Source organism: Camelina sativa, chromosome 17 (assembly GCF_030686135.1).
Source record: "Camelina sativa cultivar CO46 ecotype springtype chromosome 17, ASM3068613v1".
NCBI lineage: Eukaryota > Viridiplantae > Streptophyta > Magnoliopsida > Brassicales > Brassicaceae > Camelina > Camelina sativa.
The window spans coordinates 35,290,565-35,308,505 of record NC_141896.1 but is presented as its reverse complement, the minus strand read 5'-3'; the positions used below and the strand labels follow the sequence as shown (position 1 = coordinate 35,308,505).

At 35.1% G+C, this 17,941-nt stretch overlaps 3 protein-coding genes and 1 long non-coding RNA gene across 4 annotated transcripts; 2 read left to right on the top strand and 2 right to left on the bottom strand.

The window, feature by feature from the left end:
- Positions 1–265: 265 nt before the first annotated feature.
- On the bottom strand, positions 266–3,822 carry LOC104758287 (uncharacterized). The gene is made up of 5 exons (XM_010481124.3): positions 3,458–3,822; positions 3,016–3,162; positions 2,736–2,908; positions 622–2,647; positions 266–508 (listed from the first exon to the last, which is right to left on the bottom strand). Exons 1-5 carry the CDS (start codon positions 3,587–3,589, stop codon positions 461–463), a joined length of 2,526 nt encoding a protein of 841 aa, XP_010479426.2. The 5' UTR covers positions 3,590–3,822; the 3' UTR covers positions 266–460.
- Positions 3,823–5,956: 2,134 nt separating this feature from the next.
- Positions 5,957–7,968, top strand: LOC109130007 (uncharacterized). The gene is made up of 6 exons (XR_015587609.1): positions 5,957–6,298; positions 6,868–6,983; positions 7,059–7,270; positions 7,410–7,469; positions 7,593–7,657; positions 7,775–7,968. It is a non-coding gene; the product is annotated as an uncharacterized LOC109130007 (long non-coding RNA).
- Positions 7,969–8,443: 475 nt separating this feature from the next.
- On the top strand, positions 8,444–9,932 carry LOC104758288 (putative E3 ubiquitin-protein ligase RHY1A). Its single transcript, XM_010481125.3, has 3 exons — positions 8,444–8,821; positions 8,921–9,099; positions 9,316–9,932. Exons 1-3 carry the CDS (start codon positions 8,609–8,611, stop codon positions 9,662–9,664), a joined length of 741 nt encoding a protein of 246 aa, XP_010479427.1. The 5' UTR covers positions 8,444–8,608; the 3' UTR covers positions 9,665–9,932.
- Positions 9,933–10,525: 593 nt separating this feature from the next.
- LOC104758289 (uncharacterized) lies at positions 10,526–14,608 on the bottom strand. Its single transcript, XM_010481126.3, has 3 exons — positions 12,210–14,608; positions 11,549–11,896; positions 10,526–11,477 (listed from the first exon to the last, which is right to left on the bottom strand). The coding sequence occupies exons 1-3, from the start codon at positions 12,729–12,731 to the stop codon at positions 10,848–10,850; spliced, it is 1,500 nt and encodes a 499-aa protein (XP_010479428.1). The 5' UTR covers positions 12,732–14,608; the 3' UTR covers positions 10,526–10,847.
- Positions 14,609–17,941: the final 3,333 nt, after the last annotated feature.

The following is a 17,941-nucleotide window of genomic DNA, read 5'->3' as shown; positions in this document are numbered from 1 at the left end:
TTTTTTTGCTGCTGTCCAAAAAAGTTTTTTTTTCCTTTTTTTTTTTTTTTTTTTTTTTTTTTTTTTTTTTTTTAAATATACAGTATACTACAGATATACTTGATTACGGGACCCGGTTAACCAATGTGTAATCCAGCTTCGATACTTATTTACATATCCATCATTTTTAAGTTGCAAACTGCAATGCTTTCTTAGTAGTGTTGCAAAATTTAACGTCTGTTATTAAATTTTGTTCGTAGTTTTAGTAATACTTTGCACACAAAGCTTTGTTATCTGATAACACATTGATGTAATCCTTAACAAAAGAAAACTTTTATTACATACACGCTAAAACTGTTACCAAATGAAATTTACACATTATTTTCTTTGAAACTAGCTAGATCCTTATTATAAGAATCTAGATCTAATTGTCCATTTATTATAAGAATCTATATGTTTCTATGTTCTGTTCCACTGCACATTAGTTTCCTCCGGTAGTTTCCTCTTTCTCGGCCTTAATCCATGCAGCCTGTGCGAATGAGAGAACCAAACAGCAAAAAACAAGCTCAAATGATTGTTGTGTTATTAGGAAAAAAAAAAATCAGAATTGTTTTTTCGAATTGCAGCAGAAGGATAGTGTACCTTCTCTCTTTCAAGTTTTGACAGACTCGGTCGAATCGAGTTCCCGAGATCTAAACCACCCCAAGCTTCTTGCATCTCTCTATCCCTTGCTTGTCTTCTTGTTGACAGTGGTATTGCTTTCTCTGTCTTCTCGGTTTCAGGTTTCGTTTTCTGCTTATTTTGGTGCAGGCTTGACTCCCCAAGTCCTAAACCGCCCCAAGCTTCTAGCATTTCTTTGTCCCTCGCTTGTCGTCTAGTAAGAATCGGTCTTGTGTCTTCTCCCAAATGCTCAGTAGCTTCTGTTTTCTTGATATCGAGTCTCTTCTGGCTATTGATCTTTGACTCCCCAAGGCCTAAACCACCCCAAGTTTCTTGTATCTCTATATCCCTCATTTGTTGTCTGGTGAGAATTGGTTTTGCCGTCTTCGTGCTCTCAGGTCCCTGGTTATGTTTTTCCCGTGTTTGTTCCAAGCTACCTTCATTATTGTTCACTGAGTTTTCCGTCTCTTCTAATTTAGTTTTGAACCTCTGCTTCTCCTTTTCTAGCTTTGGAACATGTTTCACCAAAATTTTGTCCAAACTCTCATAATCTGAGTCTGTTTTTGCTGCTTGTTTTCTCTTTTGAATCCTCCGATTTCCATAAAGTGCTTCTGATGCAACTTTCTCTCTTTCCAACCTGTGAACCGGTTTGACCAAGATCTTGTCTAAGCTTTCTTCTTGACCCTCAGCTTTATTGTTCAAGTCTACGTTTTCTTTTCCCAATTCTTCAGCCGCCACACTTGAAACAGTTTCTAAATTTCTTGAATCAAGTTCTTCTTGGTTTCTCTTCTTTGCATCTTGGACTTCTTTCTCTAGCTTGGAGACATGTTTTACCAGACAACTATCCAGGCTGGGAACCTCAGACGAACTCTCTTTCTTTCCCGGCTTCTTCACGTTCTCATACATTTTTCCGCAGTTCCTTATAGTTTCTTGAACGTCCTTCTCCAGTTCAGAAACATGCTTTTTCACTAGCAAACTTTCCAAGTCCGGGATAGGATCCATTGACGTTTTGTTTCTGCTTGAGTTCTTCTGGTACTTTCTAGAATTTATTCCTGGGTTTTTCTTGGCTTCTTCGACCTCCTTCTCAAGCCTTGAAGAATGTTTCATAAGGATGCTTCCCAAATCTGGAACAGGATCACTTGCAACACCTTGAGGAACCTTTCTGTCTTTGTCAGAATTTTCCTTTGAAGCCCTTTTGGCTTCATAGACTTCTCTTTCTAATTTGGTCATGTGCTTAACTAGATACTTGTCCAAACTCGGAATCTCTGTCTCTGTTCCATTCCTTGTTGTTTTTCCTTCCATTAAGGACCCGCACTTAGAATCTCTTCTTGATCTTATATCCATTGAAGAAGAATTCCCATGGTCTGAAACGGTTGGTTCCTCGATGCTTGTGGTATGTCCCCTCAAGGCCTCATTTAAACCACAAGTTGCTACTACAGAGGCAAGACTTGAAAGATGATCTTCTTGTAAGCCCTGAAGCCTCTCAAGCAACATATCCAGCAGCTTCTCCCTGCTAAACTTCCCAAAGGACTGCCGCCTCTTGACTTTTAACTGTCTCGTTTTGAAGGATGAAGTCTCCTCGCATTCAGCCACTTCTTCATCAACCTTGTGTAGAATTCCCAGTTCAGAATCTGACTCAGTGTCGCATTCTGAAGACATCTCAGTGATCTCATGATTATCACGCACATCAGGATGCTCGCTGATTTTCTTCAGAAGGTCTCTAAACTCAGCTTTACTGACAGAGGGGGAGTTTGCAAGCCTAGCGAATGCAGTTTTAACAGCAGCAGCTACTTCTTTATCCACATCAAAGGCAGTTTCGAAAGACGCAGTAACGGTATGAGTAGGAGATCCCCTTCCATGTGTTCCTGATGTTTCGATACGATATTGTTTCCTCGAGCTATTTGGTTTATCATGCATTATCACTCCCATTGCAGATGCCGCTTCAAAAGCTTCTACTGCAGCCTTTTCTGCATTTTCCATTAAAGTTTCTGCTTCTGTACATGGAATCCTATCAACAGGAATCAATCCTATAGTAAGAAAAGATAAAAGAGGCACCACAAATAAATTCTTCAAGATGTTAAAAACCTTTAAATTACCTAGCAGCTCGAAGTATTCTACACCAAGATGCTTCAACGAGAGCAGCTTTACGGAGCTCCATGGCTTTACCTGCAGCCTCCCTCACAGCCATCTGTTCCCTTACAATCTTACAGTAGTGTGGATTAGAGTCGCCAAGAGTCTCATCCAGCGTCTGGTTCATTCCTCCAACCTCCTATACAACACCATACAATCAAATTAAATATTCAAGATTGGACTAAAATGTAGTGCTAGTTGTTCCCAACCAGTGGGAAGTATATATAAACTAGAAAGAAACATTACCTGTAGCTTCTTAATCTTCCTATTCAAGTATGAATCCCCCTTTCTACTCCGAGGGAACCAGCCAAGAGGTGAGGTTTTACGTTGAGAAGAAGACCTCTTTGATTGTGATTTCCTAATCGCTGATGATGTCTCTCTTGGTGACTTGTTCTGAAACGAAGACAATACCATAACAGGATAAGCACATTAAAACCTTAAAATAGAGATCAATCAAGTGCGAGTAGCCTCTAAGCACCATGACTAAGGACTAGTTTCAATAGTGAAGAGATATCATCAAATTCAAGTAATTAGGTATGTTTAAGCATCAATTCCACAATACGAGAGCCTAAATTACCAAAACCCTAATTTCTACTCAACAGCAAGAAAAAAAAAACTCAATCATATGGGAGAAACAAAATCGATTAACCGGAATGAAATTAGATCTGTGACTCGAAACTGAAGTTACCTTGCAAGATTTCGAAGGGGACGAAGAGAATTGAAGAGGATCAGAAACACCGGCGGCGGCGGTTTTCTTGTCAGAGAGTGAAGAAAGACATCCCAAATCCAAACAACCGAGATCCATGGCGGCTTTGATCATCTTATCCTCAAATTCGTTGTATCAACTTACTAATAAGCGTAAGAAGAAGAAGGATTCAGATTAAGCGTTGAAATCTTTGGAGAAAAAATTCGATTGGAGAAGACGAAAGAGAGAGAGAGAGAGGAGAAGAACGATTTGATTGGTGACTCTTCTCTTCTTTTTCTTTTTAATTGAGTTTTAGGGAAAAATTATACTACAAAATGTGGAAGTAGCCGTTACAACGGGATATTTGGCTTTTTGGTTTTGTTTTTATTTTTTTTCCACTCAAACTTTTTTTTCTATCTCTCAAACGGTTCGTTTTGGGATGAATAATCTCATGAGTGCGCGTTCACAATAGTAACGATAGTCTTTAGTTTATGAGTCGACACGTGTCCTTGATATGTTTTCCAATCTCTTAATGTTATATTCACTTCTTCCATCTATATTAACATTTTTTTAAGTACATTTTCTGTTCTATCATTGAAATTTAACTTATTTACAAAATTAATATTCTCATATTTGCACAAAAAAAACAATAAGTTACATAAGGAAAATCAAAATCGATTACACTAATGATATACCTAATTTATCTGTACCAATAATTAAAAAAAATCAATTAAATTCATAAATTATCTCTCTCAATAACTAAAATATTCCTAAAATATCATTACGAAATCAGTTTATTTTTCCTTCTTTACTTCAAAGATTTAAATTTTTAGTGAAAAATAATAATAATTAAAATCGTAATAACTAAATATTTCTATAATATCTATACAAAATCTTGAAATACTGCAAATAAAAACTAAATAAAACACACACACGACTATTTAATTAGATATTTCTTATGTAAATATTAAATATTTTGAATTCTTCCTCTCGGTAATATCAAACATCCTTTCGATGATGGCGTTGGATCCGAGCGCAAGAAGGAGCAAAAGTACCAATGAGAGAACGCCAAAAGTTATGACTACAATTTTTGTCAGGAGGGAAGCATCTTTGAGCTGAAGCCCGCAAGTCACTTCACCGGTGATACTAATGACCGCAAATAAACAACTGACCACCGGATGAAGCAAAAATTTGTTGAGCTTTATGGACTCTGCCTTAGCCATCTTGTTCACCGCCGTTACCCAATTTGGAAGTAGCCGTTACAACGGGATATTTGAATTTTTCATTTTTTTATTTTATTTTATCCCACGCAACTTTTTTTCACTCTCGAACGGTTCGTTTTGGGATGAATAATCTCATGTCTGCGTGTTCACAATATTAACGCTAGCCTTTAGCTTATGAATCGACTCGTGTCTTTGATAGTTCCTCTATCTATATAAACAATGCAAATTATTGTTTCGAAATTTAGCTATAAGACCAAAATAACAAAGAAACATATTAAAAATGTAATGATTATGTAATCTTTGCAAAACCTCCAAAAACGCTAGACCATTCAAATCCAAGATTAAAATAAAATTATAGAATAGGAAACAAGATTTAATACCGGAAAGTTTAAGGTCTCCATCTTCGAGAACCGGGACTTCACCAAATGGCTGCAAAATAAAAAAGGAAAAGAGAATGATTGTCGTTAGAACACATCTGTAGTTAAATTTGGTAAATGTAATAGTTAAGAGTTGTGTAGTGTAGTGTAAGAGTTTACTAGGTACCAACCCGCACTATAAGCAGAATAAATCGATTTAAATAAATTGTTATGAATAAAATTATTATTTGAAATTTACGATTCGTTTGTATAAAACAAAATATGTAAGTCAAGTTTTTTTCGTTTATTCAAAATAGCATTTATTTTCTGTAAAAGACGTTTCACCCGTGAAATATTTGAAGTTAGAAAATAATATTTAGGCGGTGTAAAAAGCTTCGATGTCTTTTTATGTTTCTAAAAAACAAATTCACATATTTTATGTTCACATTATTATCTATATCACTATACCATTAAATAGATAAAACAATATTTTTAGACTAACCGATTTAATTAAAACTAATTCTAAGTCTAAAAATGTAATGATAAAATAATAAAAGTGGTAAATAAATGAATAATTTTTTTCTTTGTTTGTGAAATATAATTTACTTTTAATAAGTAAATAAGTTATGACAATGATAATTAAATATATTTTTGGATTTAATAATTGATTAAATATTTATTTTAAAAAATATCGAAAAAATATTGGTCATAATATTTCAGTGACTTATTTATGTAAATAATTATGAGAAATAAAGGTATTTATTAAAAAAGGTACATGAGCTCTCTAAACGAAACATCTCAGCTTTTTTATGAGAGTGCTATACGTTGAGAGTAGAGAGAAAGGTTTTGGTTTTCAAAATTCACCAGTAATCCTCCGGTCTACGAATACAAGTTCGAACTTCGAAGTCAAGACCTTTTTCATTGATACCAAAGATAGCTGCCGAATTTAGAAAGAACCAGCCATAGTGGAGCTTCATCTTCGAACCAGCCATAATGATTTCTTTTTCTATGCACTAGCTTAGTTATTATCGAGTCCGATTGTAATCTCCGTATTTATATCCCTTAATTTTCAAAAGGAGTATATATTAATAACCAGTAAGGTAACCTTTCGGCCTTCTAAGAGTTGCTTATGGAGATTGATAGTTGGCTTGAAGCAGACGACGGCGGCTTGGATTGAAGATTGGATTGAAGACGACGGCGGCTTAGTCTTCTGATGGTGTAAAGCAGACGGAGAGATCCACTGGGAGACGAATCGAACAGAGAAGGTTTGTCTTCTCATCTCTTACTTATTGCATGTTGTTAATGTTAGGGTTTAGGATTAATTTCGATTTGATTGTGAGAGTGGTTAATGTTTGATGTTCAATTGGTTTTGATTATAGTTTGGAGGGTTGACTGGTTTCGGCTAACTGTTATGGTGTGATTATAATTCATAATTTTGGAGTGACCTAGCTTAAAACTGTTGAACCATTAGGGACTAGCTTTGTAACTGTTATGGTGTGATTATAATTCATAATTTTATGCTTTACTAGGATGCTAGCTAGCTATCAACCTTGATTTCTTTGGAGTGACCTGTTCCATTGACTGTGTTGTAACTTCAGTATACATACTGATCCGTTATCTCTTAAGATATGTGTTCATAGAGAGTCCGAACTGATTGTTTCATTGTATAGGGGTTGGAGGCCTTCATACAGAAACGTTTTACTTTCAGTGAGAAATAATTTGAATATTCCATGCTCCAATCAATTGCCAACCGAAGACCTAGAAGCAGAGATTTTTCTTTATCTTGTTGACAATTACTCAAGGTATTTGGGCTGACTCCTTAGTTTGGCCGCAGGCTTTGTTACAATTGAGTGACTCCTTAGCTTAGAACTCGGACTCAGTAAATGGAAAGTTGAACTACTTGCTGCATTACAATTGGGTGCTACAGAGGTCCAGTCTATGATTCTGAAGGTAGTCTTGTTTTAAGGTGTTTTTACCTTAAGAATGCCATGTTAGTTCTCAGGCTTACATGTATTTTTCTTGTAGGGTGGTGGCATGATCACATTTGCCAAAGTTTATCAGTTTGTATGAAATCGATATCAGTTTGTGTGTTTAAACCTTCTTCTTCTTCTTCTTCTTCCCTGAGGCGATACAAATAACTGGTGTATTCTGGCCCTGTATAGTTGGCTAAGAAACTATCGGGAAAAGTCTTCACTGAGGCTGCCAACTACCAGATTAGGAAAGAGATGCTAAAACAGGTTTGCATTTGTATTCATTTCATCATACTGCATAAGTATTTTTACATCATCACTCAGGCTTTTGAGAAGCATTTAGACATATGTGTGTCACATGTCAATGATCTGACGATATTTCCATACATCAAACCTTTTTCTACAGGGTGGACAGTTAGCCGCCGTTAACTTGGAATCTCGAGCAGCTCTGCTTGCAGCAAAGCATGTAATTATTCTTCCATCTATAGTTTTTCTTTTTTTTCTCTTCCTATCTATTGCCTGTGAGCTATATTCATTACATAAATTATGTTACCACAGTGTGAATACGTGTACCTTTAATTGAGAACAGGGCTTTGCAGGAGCTGCATCAAGACACATTGGCTTAAGAACAGCGATGCAATTACTCGGCCCCATGTAACATTCACATCCCTAATCCTAAATAGCATAGCAGTTTACATTACATATGCACATGGATCTCTGCTTCTTATTCTTCTTAGGTTACTTTTTATTTATTCGGACAATAATCTGCAGGATGTGGGGGACGTTATTGGCTGATTTGGTTATTCAGATGCTCGAGACAGACTACGCTAGTTTATGCACATGTGGGGGAAGTGTTTTTGTTTTGTCATGTTTTGTAATATTCCAAATTTTGTAAAATATGTTTAATATTCCGAATTCTGTAAAATTTTATTGTTTTCTGTTTAATGTAATATAAATAATATAAATATTTTTTTATACATGATAGATTAGTAAAATTTGATAATTAATTAACAAAAATAAAAAAATATTATTTAAATGAAGAGTAATTTTCATTGGGTTACTCTAGTGGAGGGATGATTTTGGTTAAGTTCTAAGTAGATTGCTTTACTTATTTTAGTATTAATTATATAATTAATTAATCCTTGAGTAACCCTCTCAAGTTGCTGGAGTAATGATGCTCTTAGGTATTAGTTAACTGTCTGTCAGACTCATTAACTCAATAACAACCAAAAGATGAGTTAATTAACAAAGTGGCAATAAAAAAAAACACTAACAAAAGGAGGGAAATTTTTATTTATCTTAAACCAACTTGTAAACAGCAACTATAGTACATTGACTTAGTTAACTGACTAAACAATTAATGGACTTCAACTGGATAGGCCCAAGCTTAATTGGGCTTCTTACCTTACTTATCATTACAACGACACCGTTTTCGGAAATGTCTTTCTTCAGACAAGAACGAGTGGGATGACGTCATCTTTTCACTGCAGTTTCCTTTTACTTTTTCTTTGCAATGCTCTCTCTGTCTCTCTCCTCCTTATCTCATCGTCTCTGCACTTGTTTCAGAGATCATATTAACGAACGAAATCGGTGATTGATCGGTGCATGACGAGCGCATCAGAGCTCTTCTCTACACGAAGATCTCGTCCAGGTCGATCCGACCCGGATTTAGAATCCGATACTTCTTCTTATCGACACCACTCACACAATCATCATCGCCGTCTCGGTACCCATCACCATAACCAACGTCATGATTCCGACGGCTGTGATCTTCTCCGAAGACCCACTCCACGTCTCCGACGCTTCTGTCACCATACTGTTAAGTTTCCTTCCTCCAAAGAGTAGTTTCAATAGTCGTATGAATGATTAATGAATCTGATCCAATTTATTAAAATCTCTTTTAATTTGTTAATTCAGGAACGTAGACCTATTCGTGATGTTCAAGGCACCGCTCAGTATTTGAATACGGAAGATACTGACACTCAAAGTAGCAGCTTTGTAAACCTAAATGGATCCGAGAGGCTTCCTGGAGCTGTTCTGCTCGCAAGGGCAAGACTTTTCGAAAGATTAAGAGGTGTTTCTTTGTCTGCTAACAGGTCTGTGTTCTTTATTAGAGGAAACCTCAAGGCCCAATAGTAATGGATTGAGGTTTCCTCTAATATTCTTAACCCACTGAATACTTCAGCGTAAATATCAGTTTTTGTGGATTCTTGCTACTTAGTCTATACTTAAAGATCTTTCTTTGGAGCTTCTTTTCACAATTTGGGGTACTGAAGTTGTATTGGTGTCAACTATGTTTTTCTCTGATTCAGTCGAAGCAACAGAGTATCATTGGGAGATGAGCAAAGGGAGTCCTCATTTCATTCTACAGATGTTGATCCAATTTTTCAACTAGAAGGGCTTCAAGTGACCAATGAATGTAACAAGAAACCGCAAGGTCTTACTCAGGATGCTATTAACTGTTTACACCAGCAAACTTTTAGCTCAGCCGAAGTTAAAACTGAGATGAGAGATTGTAGCATATGTTTAGAGAGTTTCACTAAAGACGACACGCTTATATCCTTGCCCTGTACCCATAGCTTCCACTCTTCTTGCTTAAACCCTTGGCTAAGAGCTTGTGGAGATTGTCCTTATTGCCGTAGAGCCATAGCTCAGGAATAATAAGACTTGTAAATAGAACATTTACCCTACTATAGCCACGTCCTTGTTTTAGCTCTAGACAACCTTAAATCGGTCTTGGAGTTTTGTCGCCCATTTGAGTGTTTTTGGTTGTTGTTCTGTCACGTGTTTTTGTTTGTAACGGTTTTTGTGTGCCATTGGGTAGTTCAAGCGTTGGATATTGTATGCTGTGAATCTTTTTAGTTCTCTTCACTGAGATCTCTCTTTTAATGTCTTGTTGGTTATCAAAGCGACCTTTTTTTTGACCAAATCTTGATCCAACAATTTGGTTATCCTTTTGAGTAACGCTCAACAACTCTAACGTTTTCATTTTCAGAAACTTTGATCGTCTCAATCAGGCTATGCGGTTACAGCTTTGTTTCCTCTTTCAAAACAATGTCATTTTCATACATCCATGTATGTTACGTATATTGAAGTCGAATAATAAAAGATGCAATCAATATATAACAACTTTTAAAAGAAAGTTATGTCAAAAAAAAGAACTTTAAAAGAAAGTTAAGGCAAAAAAGAGAAGACAGTTGTTCAAAAAGCTATTTTTTTGCTACAAAAGCATACAAATATGGACCCATTTCTCTTCATAAATTCATAATCATATCTTCAATTCCTTTCATAAAATCCCATTTATATGTTCCTAACTATCACTTTCTTTATTGGGTACCTAACACACCTTACTCTCTGACTGACCACTAAAACTAACTATACATACATTAAGAATGTTTCAACTTTTTTTTTATATCACATCAATATCATCATGTCTTTAACAACATTAAATCTAATATGATTCAAATTCAAACAACTTGGAACGGTTTAGTCTGGTTTAAAACCAGGACATTTGAAAGAAGATGGAGAAACTTACTTTTCCATTAATTGAAAATTTATCAAACAAACAAAACAAAAATGAGACAAATTCATCACTTAAGCAACAACAATTCTCCTTCTCTTGTTGCCACCGTTTTTGCAAATCAATCCCATCACCTTACCCAAAAAAAATTGAAGGTGACAAAGAAGAAAAGAAAAAGACAAACGAAAACTGAAATAAACCAATTGTGTAATCAAACTCCTAATATGTAAGCTGTTAAACAAAAGTGGTTAGTTAGTTTTGATTTCAAGGCTTAAGGCTTGTTATAAGCATTACTATGCACAGATTGCATCTTCCCTACAAAACTCAGACGTCGATATGCCAAACCGGATTCTCGTGGAACCTTCCTTTCTCCAAGGCTGCTACTTTAGCTCTATGTGCTGTTGTTGCAGCCAATGCGATGGAGCTCTTCCCTTTCTCCTCTTGACCCGAGTACTCGCATGCTTCAGTTAACGAACCAGACCTAAGATCAGCAGGTGGGATAAAGCAATCTGGAGACAGACCAGGAACATCGAAAGCAACTTCTTCAATAGTCCATCTTTCCTCCATCTTTGTCCTAGTGTGGCTCATCGCCACTTCCCCAAATCTGAAGAGGGTAACAACAGAGCGTCCAGAGTGAGCAATCATGACCCCTTCGACTTGTTTGTAGTCGTCTAGAGACGAACTGATTGTAGTCTCCCAGTAAACAGCATCACCATCATTAGATTGGATTCGAGTCAACTGAGAATCCTCGATTTGAGCTAAAAGCCCTGTTCTTTGGCTAAAGTAACCAAAGAGGATGTGTCTAACGATCTCTGCTGGTCCTTCACTCCTCGCCTTTAACGTTTCAGGGTCAGTGCATAGCTTCAGAATGAAACAATCTTCACCATTCACCTTCCTCTCTCCAACACACTTGGATTCAGCAAACATAGTAGCAGTAGTTCTCGGATCAAGTCCCTGATTGATCATTAAACATAATAAGATAACCATTGGATTGACTTCAAAACACATGCGGTTAGAGGATAAACCTGAAGAGCACGGCGAAGAGGCCTGACGGGTCCTTTAGCAGTGTGAGAACCAAGCCAAGGAGTATGTCGCCAAACGAGCTTCCCATTGCAGCCAGCACGAACCTTACTACCACCAACAGAGAGCTCAACATACCACATATCAGGATTCATCTGCCAGAGAACGAACCCTCCAGTTTCAGACTTGGTGGAGTTCCGGTTTCTAACAGTTCCAGTAGGAGTTTCGAGCTCTGAAGTGATCATCTTGAGCTTACCCATAGCATAAGCGTTTTTAATGGAGTTTGTTAACTTCTGACCACCACAACAAGCCGCCGTGTACTGTTGCAAAATGTACTGCGCAGATGATGTTTCCTGCAAACAACAACACAACCCACAGAAAAACAAATATCACACAACAATACAAAAAACTGAAATTTTTTTTTATTTATTATTATAGTAAATCAAATTCTCATATACAACTCAAAATCTGAGTATTATATGAATCAAACCCCCACCAGATAATGACAATACTCCACCAACCAATCCAAAAAAATCAACTAAAATTAAGAAATTTTCAATAAAACAAGCATCACAAACATGCCCATATTCTCAAACAAGATCTGGAGTCTAAAGATTTATGAATTGAGGGGATTAAAAACTTCAAATTTATGAATGAGAGACTAACAATGGGAGAATCTGTGATGGTGAGGTGAAGGAGATGAGTTGAGGAAGAGACACTAATGGGAGCGAGAGGAGCTCCCATAACGCCAAGGAGAACCCTCAGATCAGACCTCCGAGAAGCCGGAGTGTTGGAAGGCACGGAGGGAGCACGTGACCACTGACCTTTGACCCAATGAGTAAGACCCGACCCGAGTCGTTTCGAATCCCCACCAGTACCACCACCAGGAGGCATTTCACCGTTATCATCCGGATCAGGACCTTCCATGACAGGTCTTAAACTACCGGATCTCCCAATCAACGGCTCCGGTTGCGGCAAGTAAAGACCTCCTCCGCCGCCGCCACTGCAGCCGCCGGAGCTAGCGAGTAGTTTCTTTCTACCCCAGAGAAGAGCTTTCATATGTGTTAGGTTGTTATTTGAGCGTGATGGGCTTGCGGAACGAGAACGTGGTGGTCTGGAACGAGAAGGTGATAAGCCTCTTACCACTTCGTCTCTCAGTGTTGAGAAAAACCCTTGCTTCTTCTCCATTTTTTTTTTACAAAATGCAAATAAAAATGCAACCTTTAACTCTTTCTTCTTCTTCTTCTTCGTAACCGAAACAAAATGGAAAAACCCTAATAAAAAGAAACAGAGAAGCCGGAGAGAATGAGAAGAAGTCGCAGCGGAGAAGGAGAGAGAGAGAGAGTATTTGTTTTGACGATACTTTTAAAAGGACCCAAGTGAGTGAAGAAGCGAGAGAGAGAAAGGATTTGTTTTGTTGCTAAATGACTATTTTACCCTCTTTAGTGCTATTTTACAGATATATAAAACGCGGCTATGTAAGTTGGTGTCATTGTCATTTGTGTCAATGCGTTCGTTTCGTTACTTCGTTATCAACTCTTAAGTTTTTGCGATGATCATTTGATTAGTTTAGGTGTGAAGAGGCCTCAAATCGAGGTTACGAGAATAGAAAGAAAAAAAAAGAAGGGTAGATAATGTGTTCGTGTTCATCATTTAATTCTGAAAAATGTGGTGGAAGGATCAAAGGATGTGCCCATCATAGTAAACGTCAGTCGAAAGAGACTAATTTGTGAGAGAGAACTTGACTTCTTCGTGTGGGGTGAGGGATTTGCAAGTGGCGCCGTTAAGGATGGTGTAGACTATTTTGCATCGTCTTTGATTTATTAATGCTTTTCTTTTACAAAAATTTGTAACTCCTAAGAAATCAGTCAGCCTTTTACAGGGCATATCTTCGCGACAAGTTCCACAACTTCAACCAAGTTGAAGTGGACTTTAAATTTATACTCTATTAGTTTCATAATATATGATATTTTAGAGAATATTTTTGTTTCACCAAATACGTTGTTTTCAAATTTCTATGCAATTTTAAGATTAATTTAATTTTTTTATGTTATGCAGTATTGTTTCTGATTGGTTGAACTTGTTAAAAGTAAACACTTCTTAATCTACGTGATTTTAGTTAAAACATTCTATATTTTGAAACAGAGAAAGTACTATATATCTAAGCTAGTTAAAGTACATAAGAATTTTTTTTATCATTCTACAATAATTTCCGCTCAAGTTTTTGGAAACCTCAATAATACCCTTTAGAGGGGTATTGAACTTGACAATTTAAAGGATTCTAGAGGATTCTTAAAATCACTTGTTATTCAATTAATGATTTTTAAAAATCTTTAAAAATCCTATGTTATTCAATTTAGAATTTATATAAAATCATTTAAAATCATGTACAATCTCTTGTTATTCAATCAATAATTTATAGAATTCACTTAAAATCTAATGTTATTCAAAATATCACAACTTTTTTTTGGAATGCTACTTTGAATGATTTTAGGAGACTTTTTTGGTTTTTTTAGTTGAAAAATATGACTAATCAAATCCTAGGGTATGAGGTAGAATTTTGTAGGATTTTGAGACGAAAAATATCTATAGGATAGAATAGAGCATAGACATACGGTATACCTCAATCAACATAATTTTCCGGGAAATCAAAATTGTGAGAGAAGGATGATTGCAGAGAGAATATTGGGGGCTGGTAATGGTTTTTCTTTTTTCACTTGCTTGTTCATCTTCTTCGTCTCTCTCTCTCTCTCTCTCTCTCTCTCTCTCTCTCTCTCTCTCTCTCTCTCTCTCTCTCTCTCTCTCTCTCTCTCTCTCCCAATCACTCACGCTTGAAAAAAACAAGCAAAGAAAGAAGATTTGGCTAGTGCCCTTAAGGTCATCTTGGGACAACCGATGAAACCTCACCGGTTGATGTCACGACGATACTCACTTTCAGTAAAGGATCCATGTTCAATTCTCCCAGCAAACCTCTGAAAAGTTGATGACCACGAGCCTAATGCTTCTTTTGGAGCTATTAGAAAGAGAAAGGAAACATCTTGATGCTTGATGCTCATGACAAAGGCAAGAGTCCCTTCAAACCTCTACATCATTATTATATAAGTTTCTATGATCCATGTCAATAATAAACGTAATCATGAGTTTGTGTAGGTGTTTTAATTAGGTGGAACTATTGGCGATTGTGCGGTGATATTACGAGCTGCTTTAAGAGCTCCCATGCCTTCAGCATTTTTGAAGATCTTAATTAAACCTCTAAGTCATAACTAAACCTTTTGCTTTAGGTGTGCAACTTGACTATCTAAAGTTAAGCTTATCTAGTAAAAGTGCATTTTTAGTGTGTAAGAAATAGAGCATGTCGTGTGTCAGTTAGTTGTTAGCTTGCTTTTGGTTATAAGCTTGTATGAAAAAGATGTATGATGTATGTTTTTCTAATGAGAGAAGTTTAAGAAAAAATGTATATTACTCTTTGTTTTATCTCAGAAATCAAAAACAAACAACAAACTGCAGAAAACTCAACAGATAGCAAAGAGAATGAGGAGTTTGTTACCTCAAGATTGACCAGAAAGTCCAAACAATGATTGACTGCAGAGCTGCCTATAGTCACAGTTAGACATACGAGTGGGCACAAGACAGTTCTACAAACTTCATTGCCAAGAATAACACAGGACATTTTTGATAAACATTTTAACTACTAAAAGATGAAAACATAACTCCTACATTCAAACATTAGTGTAGTTGAAAGAGGCATGGCATTAGAACGACCAAGAAACCAACTAAAAGTCAACGACAATGTAAAAGAAGTTAAAAGGTTTGTTGACAAAATATTCTAATAAAATCATCCAAAGTCTAATGATAAAATTCTCCCACAATCACACTTCATTTTCTTTTAAAAAATATAAAAACTCTAAAAAATAATCAAATCTCCTAAAATCTCACTCAAATCTTTTAAAATTTTAAAATTTTAAAATCCTATCAAATCCTTTAAAATCTAAGTTTAATACCCCCCTCTTAGATTCATGACATATCTTGTCCAAACCTCTTATTTTCTTTTCTTGTTTTTTTTTTAAACAAAAATTCAATTCATTTGACAATCGATACCAAAAATTGAAAATAATACCACTAAATTTCTTTCAATTGATACCAAAAAAAAGAAGAAGAAATAATTCAATTCATTTGACAATTGACATTTAGCATTAATTTGCCGCAACCTTCAAAAATAATTAATTCGTTTCCCCTAAAATTAGATGAAGAGTTAAACTTTTGATACAATGCCGTTACACTACTAGAATGTGTCAATGTTTTATACTTTATACTAACTCTATGAATATGACTATTTATATCATTTAACTCATTATTGTTTTCTTTATTGAGTTTTCTTCTATCTCGTGAACTAAATCTCATCACTATCATCAAACAAACTTTCCTGTTCATTGAAGATACGTAGACAAACGTTGTTTAATGAGTCCAATCATATCATCTTATAATCCTTTAATCCTTCCTGTCAAGTAATGAAGGATAAAATATGTACATGGTATATATATAGTGACTTGGGAGTATTGATCAATTTAGTAATATACAAGTTCTTCGATTAATACAATGTTAAGATATCGGTTATTTAGTGTAAGTTTATACATTGATAAAATACACAACAATGTTAAAGTTCAATTAATCCAGGTGATAAAATCGAAGTTATATAGGCTATAAAACAAGAAGGTAGGTTAATAAATTATGATTGGCCAATGTGATTGATAGTTTAATCACTTTGAAACATGTGATTAAAGTTAAACTAAACTTAAACAAGATACCACGTGAATATCTTCGAGGTTCTCGCTTCTAACGGTCAATAGAGCCGAGAAACAAAAGAAGACACACACACACAACCTTCTTCTTTTAACCAAATAAAAATAATACTGTAATAATAAACTCATTAACTTATTATTTCCACTGTTATTAAAAGTGGTTACAGCTAAGTTATGATTCGTATTTAACAACATATTACATATATAACCTTTTGGTCCAACAAAGCTATTGCTATAAAATATATTCATCACGACATGTCTCCCCAAAAGCCAAATTAATTAGTAGGGACATTAGTGTGCATGTGTGATTCACCGATTCTTAAAACGATGTTACTCAATTACACTCGAATGGTCTTTGACTCGTAAACCTTAATAAACCCTGACTAAAAGAAAATGTCTTGACGATCTTACTTTTACACTTGATTAACCCACACTTATCCCATTCATAAGCAATGAAAGATGTGTCCATTTTCCCAAAAGAAACAATGAAATGTGTGTTACTACTAGGTATTTGTTTTCCTTTTCTTACATCAAAAACTACCCTAACAATATTATTATTCCAGCTAGTAATATACAAAATGTTAACTCATTTATTTCTTTTTTGATATTTAAACAAATCAAGAAAATGGAGTAATTTGATTCTCTTTGCAAATACATTCTGGTAACAGATTTGTAGATTAAGAGATGGAATATTGTTTGGTAATTTCCACTTTCCATTGCATTTAAAAGTCAATTACATGCATGCTAATGTTATTTGATCAATAGAAATAATAGCATATTAAAAAATATTCCCTAGCTCTTATTCACTCACTCTTAATTACCAATCAAAATTTGCCATGTAATCTAATTGCACAAATTAAAATACCTATTATTATCTAAATAAAACAATTAAGACATATATATCCAAGATCTCACCATTTTCATCAATATTTATACGAGTATTTAACGTATATAATTGTTTTTGTTGATGAATTAGCAATAAAATATTTGGGCTAGTTGGTAGTGTATAGTTGTTATATTGCTGAGGTGGTGGGTTGAAAATAACATTTTGAAAGCTGGTGATTAAAACGTCCCAAATTTGAAAGTTGGTGATTTTTTTGACATTTTTCCCACTCTTTATTGGCCCATTATACAAATAATGTTTTAGGGGTGTATTTGATATATAACTTTAAAAGATTTGGTGGCTGTTTTAAAAATCCATGTTAAACAACTAATAATTTTTAAATGTCTTACCAAATCTTATGTTATTGAACATAAAATTATATAAAACTGATTGAAGTCACTTAAAATCTCATGTTATAGAATCAACAATTTGTAAAACTAAAACAAATCCATTGTAATTCAAAATATATTTTCTTTTTGAGAAAGTTGTGAAAGGATTTGAGTAGATTTTTACATCCACTTTTACTCACAATCAATGATTAAAAAATTTACACCTATATATGTGTTTTTTTGGAGATACTTCAATATAAAGGGGTGTATTGGATTAGGTATTTAAGAAGATTGTATGCGGGTTTATAATATTTGGTGAAATTTAGGTGAATTAATTTAATTCCAGGATATCTAAGTGATTTTAATGAGAATTAAAAATATTGTTAA

Excerpts from the sequence above, each read along its gene's own strand:
- LOC104758287 (XM_010481124.3), bottom strand. The coding sequence starts at position 3,589 with ATGATCAAAGCCGCCATGGATCTCGGTTGTTTGGATTTGGGATGTCTT. Across the intron at positions 3,163-3,457 it reads CCCCTTCGAAATCTTGCAAG|AACAAGTCACCAAGAGAGAC; the intron begins GTAACTTCAGTT and ends TCTTCGTTTCAG. Across the intron at positions 2,648-2,735 it reads AGAATACTTCGAGCTGCTAG|GATTCCATGTACAGAAGCAG; the intron begins GTAATTTAAAGG and ends TCCTGTTGATAG.
- LOC104758288 (XM_010481125.3), top strand. The coding sequence starts at position 8,609 with ATGACGAGCGCATCAGAGCTCTTCTCTACACGAAGATCTCGTCCAGGT. Across the intron at positions 8,822-8,920 it reads GACGCTTCTGTCACCATACT|GAACGTAGACCTATTCGTGA; the intron begins GTTAAGTTTCCT and ends TTGTTAATTCAG. Across the intron at positions 9,100-9,315 it reads GTTTCTTTGTCTGCTAACAG|TCGAAGCAACAGAGTATCAT; the intron begins GTCTGTGTTCTT and ends TCTCTGATTCAG.
- LOC104758289 (XM_010481126.3), bottom strand. The coding sequence starts at position 12,731 with ATGGAGAAGAAGCAAGGGTTTTTCTCAACACTGAGAGACGAAGTGGTA. Across the intron at positions 11,897-12,209 it reads CCATCACAGATTCTCCCATT|GAAACATCATCTGCGCAGTA; the intron begins GTTAGTCTCTCA and ends TGTTGTTTGCAG. Across the intron at positions 11,478-11,548 it reads CTCTTCGCCGTGCTCTTCAG|GGACTTGATCCGAGAACTAC; the intron begins GTTTATCCTCTA and ends ATGATCAATCAG.